This window comes from Tupaia chinensis, unplaced genomic scaffold (assembly GCF_000334495.1).
Source record: "Tupaia chinensis unplaced genomic scaffold, TupChi_1.0 Scaffold000638_1, whole genome shotgun sequence".
Taxonomy (NCBI): domain Eukaryota; kingdom Metazoa; phylum Chordata; class Mammalia; order Scandentia; family Tupaiidae; genus Tupaia; species Tupaia belangeri.
The window spans coordinates 3,275,523-3,294,461 of NW_006160159.1; the positions used below are offsets into that span (position 1 = coordinate 3,275,523).

Genomic DNA, 18,939 nt, shown 5'->3' on the forward strand with positions numbered 1-18,939 from the left:
GAATTATTTTTATGTAAGCTGTCCTAGAGTAATAAAGCTAAATACGTGAAGTGAATCCAAGCACTACTAAAATTTTATGGAAACTCTTTCAATCTGTCTCATTACTAACCAACACATTTTTAAGAGACTGGACATTTAAGGAGCAAATTTATGAGGAAGAATCTTACTGAGAAAATAATTTATCATTTGCCTATTTCAATTTCCATTTCCTAGGACTGAAAAAGGTGGACCTAAGAAAATCATTATTTATTTTGGAACAAGTCATTATCAATCTTCCCAGCAAGTGAAGTCTCATCATACTACTAAGATTCATCAGGCTATATTTTGAATTTATCTTCAACTTTTTTGATAACCAAATGGTGATCATACTTTTGTTTTCTTTGAACTTTTTAAAAAGCCTTGACTAAAGGTTCTTCACTGTTTTGGCAGACACAGCAGATAAACTTACTCTATGAGTAAAACAGATAAGTCATGTTTCATCCAGAATTATGATATCTATCCTGAAGACCTATGGGAAATGAATTCAAATACTCAAGAACAACATAAAAATAGAACTATTTAAGCCATTGAATACTATTATTCTTGCTTTGGAGACAGGAAGTAACAAAACAAAACAAAGCAAAACAAAGAGGCTGCATGTGAGATTCTATGTTTCCTGAAAAAGAATCAAATGAAAGATACGGGGTAAAACAGAATTTTAGGGAATTAGTGAATTTTTTCCAGGGAATAGCTTGGAGCTTTAGTTTCTTACCTATTTGTTTTAGTGAGGTTAGTTTATTTTATTTTATTTTTTCAATTTCTTTTTCTTTTCTTTTCTTTTCTTTTCTTTTTTTTTTTTTTTTGGAGAGATTTTTGCTATAGGGCACCTGCACTCACCAGAAAGACAGAGAGAGACAGAGAGACAGAAAGCAAGAAATCACCTCCCAGGGAGGGTTGGGGTGGGGTGGGGTGGATGGCCACGCCACAATCCCTTCTCCTCCATTGTCCTCTCAGAGTCTTGGGCACATACGCACACGTGTCCAGCGGGAGTTTAAGCCACCGGTTCCAAGACCAGAACTGCGTTGACTACATGGGAGTTCAACAACATAGCCACTATATAACTGCTGGTCCTGAGGATAGTTTATTCTTGAAAAAAATTATTTTTGTTTTTACTATTGACTAAAACTGTGAACTATTTTTTAAGATAGGGTATTGCCACATCATGATCCTTCTACTCAGCCTCCCGAGAATAAAGGCTTACAGGTCTCACTCATCCCTAGACTTAGGCTGGACAGAGCATTCATCCCAGGCCTCAATATGAAACAAAGCACCTTAACAGCACCTACCATTGTGGTTGGGCCAAAACTACTGTTTTTTTAACAGGGCAGTTCATAGTTTGTTATTTTGGCATAGTGTAGGCAAGAAACAGAAAATAGAAAATCTGTCTTGGTTTGTCAGTTAGTCTGTAATCATGGTTTGGAAGGGATTGATGAGATAAAATAAATATTTGTCATGAAAAATCATGTACTGTTATGGCATGGGCAACATGATAACCATCCATAAAATTATTTCATGCAAAGGCAAACTAGATCATTTTTCTATATATGCAGATATCAAAATTCTAAAGGTCACTCTCTGGTTCTGGACTTTCAAAAGCATATTTAGATAACTTATTTTTGGCATATAGTAACGTATTTCTCAAACTTTCATGTGCATATGGGTCTCCTCTTAAAATGCAGATTTGGCTCAGCAGGTTTGGGATGGGACTTCGGAATTCCTATTTCCTAACAAGCTTCCAGGTGAAAACTATTGTGCTCAACATTAAATGTCTGAGTGAATGAGTAAACAAATGACTCAATGAATGAGAATATATAGTATTATATGTGTATATATATATATATACATATATATTCAAAATTTAAAAAATCTTTCCTTGTTAATTAGTGAAGTTACATTACACTTTGTATTATCTTACTACTTCAATTTCATACACAAATAGAAAGGCAACTGATTCTCAGCAAAGCTTAATCTCTAAAGACTGTCATAATATCATGTTTACATTCAGGAATGGCAAAATGGACTACTTACCCCCCATGACATTCAGAATTCCTTAAGGAAATAAAAGGTTAAAATATGCATGGTGGTATGAACTAAGAAAATAATGAAGATATTTTAAAATTAAGCATTTGGAGTCAGTAAGAAGGAGAGGTCAGGTCATCTGAATCCCACATGGCCAACTCTGAGGTTTGAGTCCTGGACCTGGCAGTTTGAAAATCATCCTTGGTATGGGTGTATGAATGCCCCAAATCCCAAGAGGAGAATAGAGAGAAGGGATTTCAGCTTGGCAGTCTCCTCACTGGGGGATAATTTCTCATTGTCTCTCCCTCCCTTCCTCTCTCTCTCTGTCTCTCCAGTGAGTAAATGTGTCCATGGCAAAACTGTAAAAAAGAAAAAGAAAAAAGTAGGCCTTTGACAATTAGGCATCTGTTTATTCTGCCCTTTGTCAACTGTTGAAAACAGTAATAAAAGGACTTTCGTGCTGTATTTATAAAGAGAGAAACTAATGGATTTATAATAGAAAAACCAAAAACCATAATTATTTTACTCAGAGTTCACTCATATGCAAATCATTAGAGACAATATTTATATCACAATATATAATATACAAAGTTCTTAGGTATATTTTAGATACACTATATGAATTATCCTTATATACATATATTATCTTTTTTAGATCATATACATATTTATATTATATGTAATTATATAAGATGTATTCATTATGTTTATCTGGAAACTCAATTTTGGGAAACTTAAGAAACTTGGCTAAATCATACAGTTATATATCCTGGAGGTAAGAATTGTACTCATATTTCCTGACTCTTAAATCTAAACTTTTTACACAATCCCATGCAACCTTTGAAGAAGATTTCCATAGCTAACATTTTTATGACTTTTGTTATATTTTTTATTTTTAAAAGTTCATAAATAAGCCAACCCTAGATAAAATTATTCTGAGTCCTGTAAAAATAATCAAACTTACTATCCTTTTTTGTACGTTACAGAAATCCTTTTTCTTTTATCGCCTCCAGTAGAACCCTGAAACTTCTAAATCATTGTTCACAGAAGAGTCTCAAGAATAAGAATGAAGGCACAGCAGGTGGCATTGTGGTTAAGGCGCTGGACTCCCACATGGCCAACAATGGTTCGAGTCCCGAACCTGAAGACTTGCTTTTCTATTTTCCCTTTCAATCTCTCTTGGTCTCTCTCTGTTCAAATTAAACACATGATGATTGTAATAAGTGAAATAAAATAATGTTTTTAAAAAGAATGAACTACAGTAATTCTTTCAAATAAGATTGGCTGTTAGAATGGGTGATTGGAATATTGGGAAGTGTGATCTGGGCTATGTTAAAGACTGCTAGTTTAGTGAAAAGGAGACTTTGGCTTAAAAGCAAAAGTCAGTATATTATTGTGTATATCAGGGATTATAAGCATTGTTTCCTTAGAACATAGATTGTGGGTCAAGAAGTAGTGGGAAAAAACTGGACAATCTATGTAGAAACTTGGACTTGGACCATTCCAGTACAGTAACTTGAGAAATATTTATTTACTTCTGCACTTCAACTTTGGAAGACATCATATATGACAGCAAGATCAAAGTCTTACACTTCCTACTTGCTTATGGAAACTTTTCTTTTGTTTCTATATTTTAGGTCAATTAGTTTTATGTGCAAATCGGGCATATTTATTTGCATTAGGGAAGTTGGGTAGCAATAATATTTGGCTTCAGGTTCTACTTAAAAAATAAAAGAAAAATGAATTGGCAGACTGATTTACTTTTTCCTGGTAATCTCTGAGCCATTTCAAGAAGTTAAGAGTCTTTATGTTATAAATCAGGTTTTATTGAATTTTAAGGAAACATCTGCTATTTTTGGGTTTGCCTTATACTTTTGAGATAAAACAATACCTGGTTTTGCTTACATGAGTATAATTGGTACTACACTCAGTAAGAAACTTATTTTCCAAGAAAGTCTCAAAAAGTACATATACTAACTATTAATGGTATCCCAAAGCATATTATTAGGCTTATTTGGGACATCTAAATAAATGCATTAAAAAGCAAATTAAGTTTTTTAGGATTTGGGGAAAAGTAGCATAAATTCTTATACTCCAGAAACAAAAAAGGATTAGATCAAATAAACCTTGTATACAGAAGTATTCAAAATAATGTTTTTCTCTGCACAGGGATTCACTGTAAGAGTGCTTTAAGCGTCATTTTTAGAAAGATACTTTGAACTTGATATGACAATAATGAATAAATATTATATGCCTAACTTTGCAAGAAAATATTAATATATGCTCATTCTAAAATCATGAAATAAAAGAGAAACTTTCAAAGGCGATCAAAGAGCATTTTCCTTTCCTTTGTTTACACTCACAGTAGTGTGCTAACGCTAAGGAATTACTGCTTGAGAGTTAGAGCAAAGCGCTCTCTGGATTTGGCCTATTATTGAGAGAAAGATGCCATTTGACCTAATGAAATCAGAAATTGATTAAACACAGTTCATCTAAGGGGAAATACGGTCATGGTGTTACTGCTAGGTCACGAAGAAGATGGGGTGATCTAGCGCACGAGTGCTGATAGGTTAGATGGACGTTCAGAGTAGCTGATGCCACAAGATACATGACAGTGGATGCACTCAGGTTCGAGGGCAAGATCAACCCTGAGATGCGGAAGAAAAGATTAGTCAGAACATTCTTTGCTCAGCTCATAAGTAAGTCCTCTTATCAAATGATTCATTGAGAACTGACTGTTTTGAAGAAACTGCAATCAGTGGGTCTCTGGAAAGTTGGGATTGCTGCTACCTATCTTGAGAAAAGACGTCAGAATAATGTTAGGGGTCACAGAGGGCCACAGTGGAACCTTTGCGAATATACAATTTCAACAAATTAATTTGAATGCCTGGTTATTGAGTGTGTGTCTAATCATTACTATTTTTCTCTCCTGATATTTAAGTCCTCCAGCTTAACAACCTATCTTTTCATTTAACATTCTTCTGTTTTCTTTACCAACTGAAATTATTTTGAAATACACAACTCCCTTATCCTGTGGAAAACAATCAAGCAGGGAATTGATATTCATCTTCTCCTTAGTTATTCTCTGTCCTAGAACACAGTAAAACAATTTCCCCTCAGTATCTGCAGAGGACGGACTCTAGGACCCCGCCCATACCTGCGGAAATGCCAAACTATGCAAATAGTCAAGTCCTTAATATAAAATGGTGTAGTATTTGCGTATCACCTACATACATCTTCTCACCTACTATAAGTTATCTCTAGATTGCTTGTAATACTTAATGCAAACTAATGATATGTAAATAGTTGCTATACCGCATTGTTTATGTAATAAGAGGAAGAAAAATAGTCTGTATATGTTCATTGTAGTTGCAACCATAGGAGACCTAACTACATAGTACACATTAATAACAATGTAACATTTTTCATCTGCTTTTGGTTGAATCCTCTGATGCAAAATTCATGGATATAGAGAGTGGGCTGCATTTTCACATTGTAGGTCAATAGTTCATTTTTTCTCATGTAGATATTTAATGAAATTGGTACCATAGTTTAGTGGTAGAGGGGAAGAATTGAGTGACCATCTCACTCAAATTGGAACCTTTGTTCTCTTGATAACACAGTAATTTTTAATATTCTACACAAGGTGATGATGATGATGATGATGTGTGTGTGTGTGTGTGTGTGTGTGTGTGTGTGTGTGTGTGTTGTTTCCAAGTAGGAGTTTTCTGTTTCTTCAGAAATAGATAAGATTTGGGACTAGCACAAGGTGTAATGGCTATGTTGCTGGACTCCTATGTAGTTGACAGAAGTTCGAGTCCTGGACCAGGTGGCTTAAACTCACGCCAGGTGTGTGTGCATGCGTGCCCAAGATCCTGAGAGGAGAGTGGAGGAGAATGGATTGTGGCATGGCCATCCCCCCCAGGGGGTGATTTCTTGCTTTCTGTTGCTCTGTCTCTGTCTTTCTGACAGACACACGCACCCTGTAGCAAAAACCTCTACCCCCTCCAAAAAAAAAAAAAAAATAGGATTTATGTGTGCAATTTTAATATTTTTATTTTCTTGGCAGATGGTTTGTTCATCTTATTATTTTCATGCATTGGCAGGATTAAGCTGTTTTATACAAAATTCTTAATAAAAAGAAACTTTAAAATATGTATTCATATGAGTCTACAGAACAGGCTTCACAGTATGTGTTTTAAACAATTGCTAATTACATATTTATCCAAGAAACTAGTATGACTTTTCCATTTTGGGTAATAATAAACATCTTACAAGTTTTCTTAATTACATAGATATCAGAAAGGTCACAATGATCATAAGGAAAAAACTACTCACTTTGGGGAAAAAAGTAGAAAAACAGTGCATTATCAATGCTTTATTTTAAAAGGTCTTAATGTAACTCTTCAGAGAATTTGATCTTTCTTTAAAAGTCTTTAAGTTACAGTTAGAAAATATGTATATACTTTATTGAATTATGCACATGAGCAATGTCTAACTCATCTGTGTGTGTGTGTGTGTGTGTGTGTGCACGCACGTGTATGTGTGTCTGGTGTGTGTGTGTGTGTGTGTGTGTGTGGTGTGTATTTCAGCTTTTCAAACATACAGAAAAGATGAAGCAATAACATCATGATCACTTATTCATACCACCTTGATTCATGAAGTGTTAACTTTTGGGACAATACCAGACCTATTCTGTCATTACGTTTCTTACAAAGAACATCTGCCTTGCTGAGGAAACGTTTCCTTATCCATGCTGCAAAACCGTTCTCCCAGTCCTCCATTCTCTCCTTTTCTCACTATTTCTTCTGGCTGGGAGGGTCCATATTCCCTCTCCACCACCACTGGGGATTTCCAGGGGCCAAGCACCTCCTCACCAAAGACATCTGAGACTCCTAGCGGCTTTGGTGGAATTGGTGTTGGAATGGGAGGAAGAAATGGGAAGGCAGAAGGAAAGCAATGCTCTTGGGGGAAGACAGCACTCAGAGCCAGACCTGCAGCAAACTCAGAAGGACCTAGTCCCTTAAACCGACACTGCAACTTAGTGCAAAGGGTTTAAATATACTTCTGTGTCTTCATACATGGTTTTCTTGTGAAAATGTGTCAAAGTCTAGCAACCAACTTACAATTGAATTTTGAGAACATAGATTACTTATAATTGTGAATGGCTGGTATTATAATTATTTAGGTTAGTACAAAAATTACTTCCTTCTCTGTAGAGCTTGTCTGCAATTGTCCCTGATTTACAGGTACTATTTGAAAATAAAGACAACATTAAAGTTTTACTGCATTTTAATTTTCTACGTTGTATAAATAATTACTGTTTTCCACTCCTGTCTTCATTCCAGAGCCTTAACACACAAGCCATTAAAAGGATATCGAATTGGGAAATCCACATCTAAATACTTTTTATCTTTTTGTCCAGAGCATATTAGTTTTTTGTTATAACTTAATCAAGAGACAGCAGAAAGGAAATCCATTTCCTTGTAGTTCTCATACCTTTTGATTTTATTCTTCTAATTCATCATCATTTTGGGATGCTTCCTAAAAGTGTCCATTTTGTGTAAAATGTATCCAAAGTCTCCACATGCAAGAATTTTATTGTTCAACAATTGAGAGGCATGAGATACAATATACTAAAGCATTACCTACATAGAAAAATATTTTTTGGTAGAAAAGAGAATTTAATAGGAAAGAAAGATTTTAGAAAAGAAAGTACACCCAAAAGATTCTTGGGCAGGCAGGTTGCCAAGTGGCAACTGCCAGAAAAACAATTTTTTAAAAAACAAGGACAGATTAGTAAAGTTAAGAATTTTAGTTGTGTACTTTTTAGTTGTATTTATTAATGAAAAAGAATAAATGCATGCATGAACAATAAACTAGAATATTTATCTAAAGGAATAGGGAAATGGCAGCATGCTGAATCTTTTCCACCAACTAGAACTTCTTAATGACATGCTCTCCTGGGCATAAAAGAATCAAGAGTATCCTTTGGCTGCTTCCTACCATTTCCTGGTGTGCTGCTCCCAAGAATGCCCTGGCTGCCATTCTCACCTGGGGAGTCGCCAGGAGAAGGACCAGCTGCTCATATTTAGATTTTTGTAGCTCTGACTTCTACATCCAATTCTGGTTCCTTGATCCTATTTTCTGTACACTCAAAGAATAAGATGTCAAGCATATATGCACTGCTCCAGTCTCCTGTCAGACACCACCCTTGGCTCGTGCCCTGTGTTGGTGCCATCTGCTTAGGGACATAGAGAATAATGACAAGAGCTCCTACTCATTGAGTGTCTGCTGTGAATTAAGTATTTACATATCTAATTTAAGACTCTCCTGTGACCTTGTAAGGACATTATTGTACCCATTTTTATAGATCTGGAAAGTAAAGCTCAGAAAAGTTTAAAAATCTCTCCAAGAATATCTGATGTAGGATTTATGTTCGGACCTTTCCTTTTTGACCTCAGTGGAAGACAGTTCTCTTTCCTTGGAGAAACTGCACTTTTTTCTGTTTGACTTGCTACTCTCCATCAAAGCCCTCCCTGGAGAGCTGTTCTCTTCCTCCCATCCCAGGCTGGTGTCCTGAGTTTCCCACGGTGATTTGACCCTTATTCTTAATTTTTCTGGCTTCTTGTCTGTTAGACTCAATTGGTATCTTAAAATATCTGATTAGTACTTAATAGTGTTGGCAGGTTCGGAATCATACTCTAAAAGGAAAATATATTTAAATACAACTTTCTTAATTCACTCATTGAGAGAACATATTTTTCCCATGTTACACAGACAAACTGGACAACGAAATGACCACCTGTTAGCTACTAATGATGTTCACATGCTTTTTAAAAAGTAATTCTGGCTTTATCTGCCTACAATCTTGGCGACAAAACTCGTGAGAACATCAAGGGCGCAGGAAGCCAAAGGCAACAAACTGACAATAAAGTTTGTGGTTAGATTACTAATAAGGAAGAGGATACTATGCATCTCTGATTCCACATAATTATTTAATTTCCAGAGGGTGACAAACAACTGAATGCATGTTTTAAGAAATCTAAATTTGGGTTTTCAATTCTAGGACCTATTCAAAGGAGTTTCACACAGGTTATTTTCTACTTGGAAAAAAAAATTAAAAGCATCCAATACAAAATATGTCAATGACTACCTCAATCACATAGTCTGATTTGACATGGTATGGGTGGATCAATCATTATGCCTTTCAAATGAAGATGAATACATACATAGTGAATGAACTTAATTCAAAATAATATAAACTACATTCTATCTTGCAAAAAATTTTACTAGCCTTAAAAAAAGCTTACAATTATGGGACCAACATTTGGCATAGTGGCTATGTTGCTCGACTCCCATGTAGTCGATTGTGGTTTGAGTCCCGGACCCAGTGGCTTAAACTCATGCCGGGCGCATGTATGTATGTGCCCAAGATCCTGAGAGGACAAGGGAGGAGAAGGGACTGTGGCATGGACATCTCCCCTGGAGGATGATTTCTCGCTTTGTCTCTCTGTTGCTCTCTGTTTTTCTGGCAAGCGCACATGCCCTATGGCAAAAACCTCTCCCACCAAAAAAAAAAGAAAAAAAAGCTTACACTTGTATATTTATTCACCAACATACAGAAGAAAGTATTTCTAAAATTAAAGCTAGTATTAAATGTTAAATGACTCTCTAATAGAGAAATCAAAGTCCAAAGGAAATATCTAGTTTTAATTTTTTTATTAAAAAGTTTTTGTGTCTTAAATTTACTGATTTCTATTATTCTTATTTTTAGTGTACTTTTTATTCAAGTTCAAGGTTGATATCAATAAACTCATCTTTATCATTTACTTCTTTACTGTAGTGAAATGGTTAAAAGCACAGACTCTAAAATCAGATTGATTGGATTTAAAACATGTCTTATTATTTGTTTTTGTATAACTCACCTTAATTATCTCTGCCTATTTCCTTATCTATAGTAATAATAACTACCTCATATGGTTGGTAGGATGACTAAGTTACTTAACATTAGACAAGCACTTAGAACAGTGTCTGGTGCACAATAAGTGCTCAATATTTTCTAGGTAATGATTATTTTAACTCCAAACTGAATGGTAAATATCAGATCATTTTACAGTTAGGCATATTTTGAAATAAATAAAGTATTTGTCCCTTCCCTTATTTTTAAGCAGGATGGAATTTAAGCTCCAAATAGACAAATAATTGTCTTTCCTGATTAAAATAAATTCTAAAGATAAGTAGCTGGGGGAGCCAGCAGGTGGCATGGTGGTTAAGGTCACTGGACTCCCACATGTCCAACCACAGTTCGATTCCCAGACTGGGCAGTTTGCTTTCTGACTTTCCCTCTCTCTTTCTCTCTCATTCTCGCTCTGTTCCTCTTTGGTCAAATTAAAATAAATAATTAAATTTAAATAAAATAATTTTTAAAAAAGAAGATAAGTAGCTGGTATTCTAGTTGTAGAAACTTTTCCCCATGGGACTAGCAGTTAGCATAATGGCTATGTTGCTGAACTCCCATTTAGTCGACTGCAATTCGAGTCCCAGACATGGTGGCTTAAACTCATGCTGGGCGCAGGAGCGTCTGTGCCCAAGATCCCAGGAGGAGAATGGAGGAGAAGGGAGGCTATCCTCCCTGGGGGGTGATTTCTCGCTTTCTATCTCTCTGTCTCTCTCTGTCTTTCTGGCGAGCGCAGGTGCGCTATAACAAAAACCTCTCAAAAAAAAAAAAAGAAAAGAAAAGAAACTTTTCCCCAGTAATATCTGGAAACTTTTAAAATAACTAGTGTTCGGTATATAAGCCATTAGCCTCAAGGGTGTTTCTCAAACACATTTTTGCAAATGTTTATTTTCTACACAGTTTCAGTTTTCAGAAGCACGTCAAGAACTCCTCCTAACCAGTGATTATATCTAAGATTGCAGATCGTCTACTTATTGCAACACTTATTCTTTGTACATACTACAACTCACTTTGACACATCTAATTATACACCTAACCTATGCCTGATTTTATGTGAAGTAACAGGGGACAGTGACCAGGAACTAAATGAAATAACTCTGAATTTTTTCTTCCAGAAAAAAAATAATAATAGCATTGTTAACTGTCTATAATTACATAATTACACATGTACTTTGTAGATAATAACATAGATGATCTTAAACTGCAACTTGGCACAACTGGTTAAATAAATATGTATCTAGTAGTTATTGGAAATAATTGTATGAGTCTTTGAATAATGACTTTATTTCAAAAATGTGTTTCTACTGTGAGTTCTTATGTAATTTCTAGATTTGTGGGGTTTAATAATTCACCTTTAAAGGATATATTATAAATAACTTATTTTTCCTTGTCATATGTGTATATTAAATGTGCATGCATGTATATACATATACATATGTCTTTCTGATGTACATATATGTATATACATGTACACATATTTCATTATCATCTCTTTTCAACTTACAGAGTTCGGTTTAAGTTCAAAAAGATAAGATGTAACTGATTTTTGAATAGAGAGAAATGGTAGGAAAAAATACTGTTGCAGAAAATTGGGAGCAGGTAGGTATAAGATCTAAGAAAGGTAACTGCAATGTATAAGACTTTAGGAAATTGCTCATTCAGAAGGCTGTGACTCAGCCCAACTCTGTGAGTTACATGTGACATGTTTTAGTAACTCTTTTATTGGAGAAGCAGCAGGCTGGAAAAAGGTTAAGAGAGATTCCTATTTAAGTGGTGAGACTGGATCTTTTTACTAAAAATTCAGTTAGTTGAGCATATAAGAACTAGATATGACCTTGGAGAACATTCAATTCGCATCCCACATTTTCTCTCGGTCTCTGGAGAGCACATTTTTAAATCTTTCTGGTGATCTGAAAGGATGAAAAGTTGCTGGCCTATTGGTTTAGGTTGGGCCAACTGTGGTGGTCACTCATATCTTAATGTATGGAAATCAAATAGTCAGCATACCAAAGTTTGGAGACGCTTGACATTTCCCACTCTCAAAATCAATCACCAATCTGAACACCATGGCTATTACTCAGAGATTTAGAGGTTTGCTGTAAGCAGAGACCATGACCTTGAAACAATTACTTTTTTTCAAAAGGCATTACCAACAATGTTGTGAGCAAAGTACCCAGACTGCCCTCCAGTGCACGAATCCCTTCCTGGCCAAGAAATGGCTGTGAATCTTCCATGAGTAGTAAGAGTTTGGCTTAAATCTCATTTCAATGCATTTATATTTCATAAGCACTGCATTTAGACAAAGTTAAAATGAGCAAGTCAAAGAAAATACTCACTTAAAGATTTTCTGTGCTCTGGTTTCTGTTCTTTTATATCACTATCATAGTGACTTAGCAATTCAGTACTGGAGGATCTCTGGATTTTGAATAATTCCAGGTTTCTTGCTGAACAACTAGGATCTTTTGGCTGGAAGCAACAAATAATTCAACTGAATAATTTTATTAGGAAGAAAGGATTCACCAAGTAGTTTTGTAGTCTAGTTTGAAGTTAGATTTAAGGGGAAGTTTAAAATGAAGGTAATTATTTTGGAACAGCACCTCTTTGCTAAGCTCAATATTCAAATTTAGTAATAGTTTATGTATGTGCATGACACTTCCTAAATGCTGCACACAATTAACTCAATTAATTATCAGAGAAATCCTATGAGAGAGGTGGTCTAATTATTATCCTTACTTTCCAGATGAAGAAACTGAGGCCAAAGGAGAAAAATAATTTGCACAAGAACACACAGGTACTGAATGATAGAACCAGGATTCAAACTCAGGAAGTCTGGTTCTTGAGTCACTGATAAAGTTAATCTCTACAGGAGATTATACTGATGAGGGGGAAATCAACCCAATTTGCTACTTTAATGTCCTAGTCCAAAATGATATAATGAAACACTGCAACTAAATGTCAGTAAAATCACACAAATTTCCTATTTTACTTTCCTATTGTAGCCCATATGAAAAACTCTCAAGATTATTTTTTTCTCAAGATTTTACGAATATAAGTGTCCTAAAATTAGATGTTTGCTTTACAGTGAGTCTAAAAATCAGTAATTTAAAATCATTTGACTCTTAAAGAACATATTCTGAATGGGTGATTTGGGATAATTTCATGAAGTTCTAGATATGTAATTTTCATGAGAAGAACAAACTGGCTTAGCTGGGAGAACAATAAAAATCAGCACAAAGGATTATTATTTACTGGTGTTATTACAGTGAGTATGGTCTTAAGTACACCGATATTTATTTGCAAGAGTCTGCATTACAGACTACATAAACTGAAAATGTAAAAATTCAGTAGTTATTAAGTGCGTGTTTGCTTTTTACAACCTCCAGTAAATGAATGTCCATGTTATTTTAGAAAACAAACAAAAAGAATGCACTGCATTTTTGAAAAAGAGAAATTAAGTGACATCGTGTTTCAAAAATCTTGCCCGTTGAGAGATTTTTAGTGCACTCTGTTTAAAACTACAAAGAACAATCCATAGGATCTACTCAAATGTGTATGTGTTATATGCCTAGGCTATAAGACTTAAATGACTAAATTGTAATTAATAAAGGTAAGAGTCAAGACAAATACATACCAATCTGTCAATTGTATTTTTGATAGCGTGGAACCAATCCAATATGATGAAGTCAATATCTGACTGTAGAAGGAACTCATTTCCTGACACTGTTGTGATCTGGAAAAAAAAAAAAATCAGCACGTAAGGAAATCATGTAAGATAAATTTCACGCATTACTGTATACATATATATGTGTATATATATGATATATATCTATTTGTATTTCTTTATAAAGCACACAGTTTAATACATTGAAGTACTTTCTCGTATTCCAGTAATTGTCTTTCTGGGAACTGGGAGGCTAGGATCATTTTGAACTTCTCTCTGTAAACTGTTTTTTCATGTCATAACAAATCCATTATTGTTTTAATAATAGAACGATTAACTTAGAGAAGGGCTAAAGCTGAATTACTCCAACTTAAGGAGAAATAATCCAGGAAGTTCCGAGTAATGCAGACAGCACGTATTTAAATCAGAACCCACAGAAAAATGCACCCTGGTGTGTCAGAATTTAGCCTGCACTTTTGGCTCTTTCCTGTTTGTCTTTTTCAAATCTAATAGTATCTCTATATTTGATTTCCTTTTATGGAGGGCTCTAAAACAGATTCTTTACCAACGAGACTCGTGCAGACTTTCCAAAAGGTCATGCAGATGAAAAGCATTTGGCTATTTATGCTTTCCTATCATAAAGATCTATAGGAAAGTAATAAAGGACCCATTTCCTAACAAAGGGAGTATGTTAGAATAAAAGTTCATTTGCATATTTGAACCTCTCACACAAGTATTTATCAGATGAACATTCAAGTTCCATACCCCGAATGCTGTTAAACATTTGACGGTGTTTAGCCTCTAACTACACATTTTTTTGTTATGGTAAATCTTTTTCACTCCAGAATTGTGAGAGAAGGATGTGACCCTACAGATGCAGTGTGATGCTCTTGGTCTCACACAAAAAGCATGTGGACATATTTTTGCATTAGACTATCAACCTGAACCGTGAAGATTTTTCCTTAGTATTGACTTTTGTGCAACAGGAAGATGAACATTTTCCAGCTTCTGTCACACATCAAGTATGGCTTTGGAGCTTCAGAGGGCTGACATTTCAAAATACTCAATCAGGAGCCAGTCACCTTTTCTCAGCCTTGTGCGCTCTAACTAGGAGGTGACCACTGAAATGTGTACAGGTTCAGAAAATCACAAATCATGCTTCCGGCTGGCTCTATAATTCTGTCATTAAAGTGACAATTACCCAAAATGGTTTACTCTGAAAGTTTGATGCTTTTTAGGGCAATATTTAATAACAATGATCTTGGCGTTTTAAAGAAGTCTTGGTTTATACATATGCCTATAAATGTATTCATTTTTCATTTATTTTTTTGAAAAACTCCATAGTGTTGCAACATTACTCCACTCTGTAAAACATTACTCTTTCTTCTTTCTCTCTTTTTCTTTCTTTCTCTTTCTCTCTTTCTCTCTTGTTTCTCTTTCTTTTTTCATGAATGAGTGAAACAGAGAGAAAAACAAAGACTTGGAGACAGCACCCAAACAGCATCTCACAACTGCCATCCACCCCGAGCCTCAGCCAGCACACACTCAATCCTGGCACACTCAGTGACCTCTGGATATGAACATGGAACATTCTCCTATTGGCTAGTGTCAGAGAGTATTGCATTTTTATCTCTGAGCAGTCCAGTTCCTCAAAGCAATCTTTCTTTCTTCCTTTTCTTTTTCTTTCTTTCTTTTTCTCTCTCTCTCTTTTTTTTTTTTTGAAAGGTTTTTGCCTTAGGGTGTGTGCACTCACTGGAGATAGATTGATAGATGATATAGACAGACAGACAGACAGACACAGTGAGAGGAAAAGTGAGAAATCTCCCCCATGGGGGTGGCCACACTGCAATCCCTTCTCCATTCTCCTCCCAGGATCTTGTGCATGCACACACACACACCCAGTGTGATTTTCAAGCCACTGGGTCCAGGACTTGACCTGTGTTCGGCCGTGTGAGAGTCAAGTGATGTAACCTCTACGCCATCTGCTGGTTCCCTTTTCTCTTTTTTTTTAAATCACCAAAGGGCATGTCAGCTCACTAGAGAGAGAAAGAGAGAGCAGGAGAAAGCCCCCTGCCCTCATAGGAATGTGGTCGTGCTGCAGTTCTTTCTCCTCTATTTTTTATCCTTCTATCATTCAAAACATACGATCAGAGAGATACAGTCGGAATTTGGGGCACACATGCACACACATCTGTTGTGTTTTTCCTAGCTGCCAGAGCCAGATATAAACCATGGATGGCCATGTGGGATCCAGCTTCCTCAATCAGCAGGCTATGGGACTGGCCCCAAACAATCATTCTTGAGTGAGATGGATTCCAATATTAAATTTGCTCTGTATAACCACACGGAGAAGGAAGTCCAAAGTGTATGCAATTATAAGAAGTAAAAGACTGGAAAATAACGCGGTTTAATGACCGCCCCCACTAGAATTTGACTGATTACTGAGGCAAATCCTCTTTTCTCCTAACTTCTCTCCCTCTCTTTTTGTATAAAACTGCATGTAAGATTTGGGATGGTTCAACATAATCCTCTGTTTTATGTATCCAGTAAAAGACAGCTAAGCTGATGTTTGCCTAATTATTTGAACACCACTACAATGTTCTTTACTTACATAAAGTTCCAAATATTTACTTTATAAAGTATTGCCTCAGAAACAATAATCTAAAAAAAATATAAGATCACCTCTAACACAAGAAAACTAGTAATGTCCTTGACCTCTATGTTCATCCTAATCTAAATTTAAATATTTTGATTATGGATGTATTATATAACGTCACCATTTGTTAACATACACAAAGAAAAATGAATTAGCCCAAGTACAATGTACAATCTAATATTTCCCTGCCAGGATAAATAAACCATTATTAAAATTATAAAAAGGAACATTTTTAAAGTACATGAAACAAACATAATTAGATTTACTGTATTCTGAAGGTTTACAAAAGAGCCAACAGAGTTCAGTTTTCCATCTAGTAAATTCAAACAGTGATAAAATACAAGTACTTTAGCAGTGCATTTGCATTTTGGGTGCATGCTCTGCAATGCAAAAGGGATCTTTTACTGCTAACACAACCAAAAGCAAAATGCATTTTAAAAGTTTCTTTGTCCAAATATATTACTGCATTAATCATACATAACCAGTGATTTAAGAATTCATTTTGGGAAGCTCGATCAGAGAATTGTATGAATGCAATTCATTCAAAACATACGATCAGAGAGATACAGTTCACATCCTTTCCTCTGTCTTCCCACTAATCTTTCAAGTTCCTAGGCAGTCTGGAGAAGTCTGCTACTGCTCTCTACAGTTTAAATGCATCCACTTCTTAATTACAGCCAGTAATTGACTTTGTTCTGTTCCATTCCAGTCACTCACAGGAAAGTAGTTTCAAAATCTTTGCCTGGTGAAGCCCATTTAATTCAGGTTTCTCAATTCACTTTTTTACATTACCTCTTTAGGATTTCTGATAAATGGTTTGCTGAATCATATTTGCACTTTGAGCAATCGAATTCTCAACACTCTTGGGAAAGGAAGACATCAGTAAAGAACGTTAGGTTTGACTAAATCTTTTGATTGAACAATTTATGAAGACAATCTAAAGTGATGTAGACCTAATAACAGACATAAAGGATTTTATATTAAGCCATGCGAATGTGCTCTTTCTATATCATGTTTTCTCCAGCATGACAGATGTTAGGGAAAGCTGAAGGAAGAACTTACAGAAAACATGATAGGTTTAGGTAAGAGTTACTGGTCTCCATTTTGCTTAGAAGCCTAGTTTAGTAAGTTCCTTAAAATCTCTCACTCAGCTCCAAAAGGTTGTATTTTGAAAGGATATATCAAGTCACCAAAGCACTCAGTGTAGTGTGCCAGTGCTGTCAATAAGAAATATACAGGTCAGCTGGTAGCATGGTGGTTTAGGTAGCTGGATTCCACATGGCCCTTTGTTAAGCTCGAGTCCCAGATCTGGGGGTTGAGAAACATGCTATGCACATGTGCATGTGTGCCTACAATCTGGAAAGGACTATTCCCTAATAGAGGATGCTTTCTCACTTCTCCTCTTTCTCCTCTTTCTCTGTCTCTCTATGATGAGCACTTGTGTCCTCTAACAAAAACCAAAACTAAAACCAAAACCCAAAACAAGAATGCTAAGTGTCTTTACCCATCTGGGAAAATTAGTCTCAAACTTGGACATTTTTACACTAAATAATGGTCCATATCAAATTTTGCTGGTAACAAATTTATACCCAGAAAATTCGAAGTGTGTCTATTGACCAACACCCAGGGTGTATATATCCCTCAAGACTTTTGATAATAATGCAACAATAGTTTTCTCTTGCACTTGGAACTTGGCCCTGGGTCCTTTTTGTGGTCCTCTGGAGATAGAGGCAGATCTAGAAAGGCTCCAAAGTCCATGGATAAGAGATGAAGAGGAATAAATTTAAGTTTTAACATTGTGATGCTTATTTAAAATATTTTAAAAGAGTTTTAAGGAGTAGCATTTATGTTTATTCAAGTGTTGTCCTTTTCTTCTTCTTCATGTTCTTTTTTAAAAAAATTTGTTGGGGGATGAGTGTGTTAGCCAGAGAGAAACAGAGAGAAGCAGGAGTAAGCATTGTCCATGGGGATCATACCACAATACCTTCTCCTCCCTTTCTTCCTCCTTTTAGGATTTTGGGCATGCATGCACATGTGCCTGATGTGTGTTTTAAGCCACTGGGTTTGGGATTCAAATCATTCAGTTGCCAATGGAAGATCCACGTCCATTAGCCACAAAGCCAGGGAGCAATGTCATTCTTTTCAATCTCGTTAAGTATCGCTATTGTCAATATTCATTCTTATAGTAAAAATTTACTCTGCTAGATTCTAATTTAAATGAGAGATTAATTTACAGGATGGATTTTTACTTTTAAACATTTCCATACATTTGTTTTTAAGAGTATTTTTTTCTGATTATAAGATCATATTGAGATTTTGGGAAAAATAAAGACAATCTAATTAAAGCTCTTCATGGATAAAATGTCTTTATAGACATTTTAATTTACTGACAGGCTTTTATAAATCATAGCCAAATGAATATAATAATGAGCAGTGGATAACTTTATGCCATAGGTACGTTTCCACAAAATATATTTGATGGCTAAATATTGTCAGCTTCCGGGCCAGCAGGTGGCGTGGCAGTGAAGGTTGCTGAATTCCCACATGGCGGATCACAGTTCTAGTCTCAGACCTGGAAGCTTGTTTTCTCACTCCTCCCACCCC

The 18,939-nt window shown here is 35.6% G+C and overlaps 1 protein-coding gene across 1 annotated transcript in view; it reads right to left on the minus strand.

Annotated features, from left to right (window-relative positions):
- ARHGAP15 (Rho GTPase activating protein 15) overlaps nucleotides 1-18,939 on the minus strand; it is a 721,214-nt gene that overhangs the window by 338,220 nt on the left and 364,055 nt on the right. Inside the window, 2 exon segments of the mRNA XM_006159626.3 lie at nucleotides 12,355-12,484; nucleotides 13,650-13,748. Coding sequence (XP_006159688.1) covers nucleotides 12,355-12,484; nucleotides 13,650-13,748 — 229 coding nt within the window.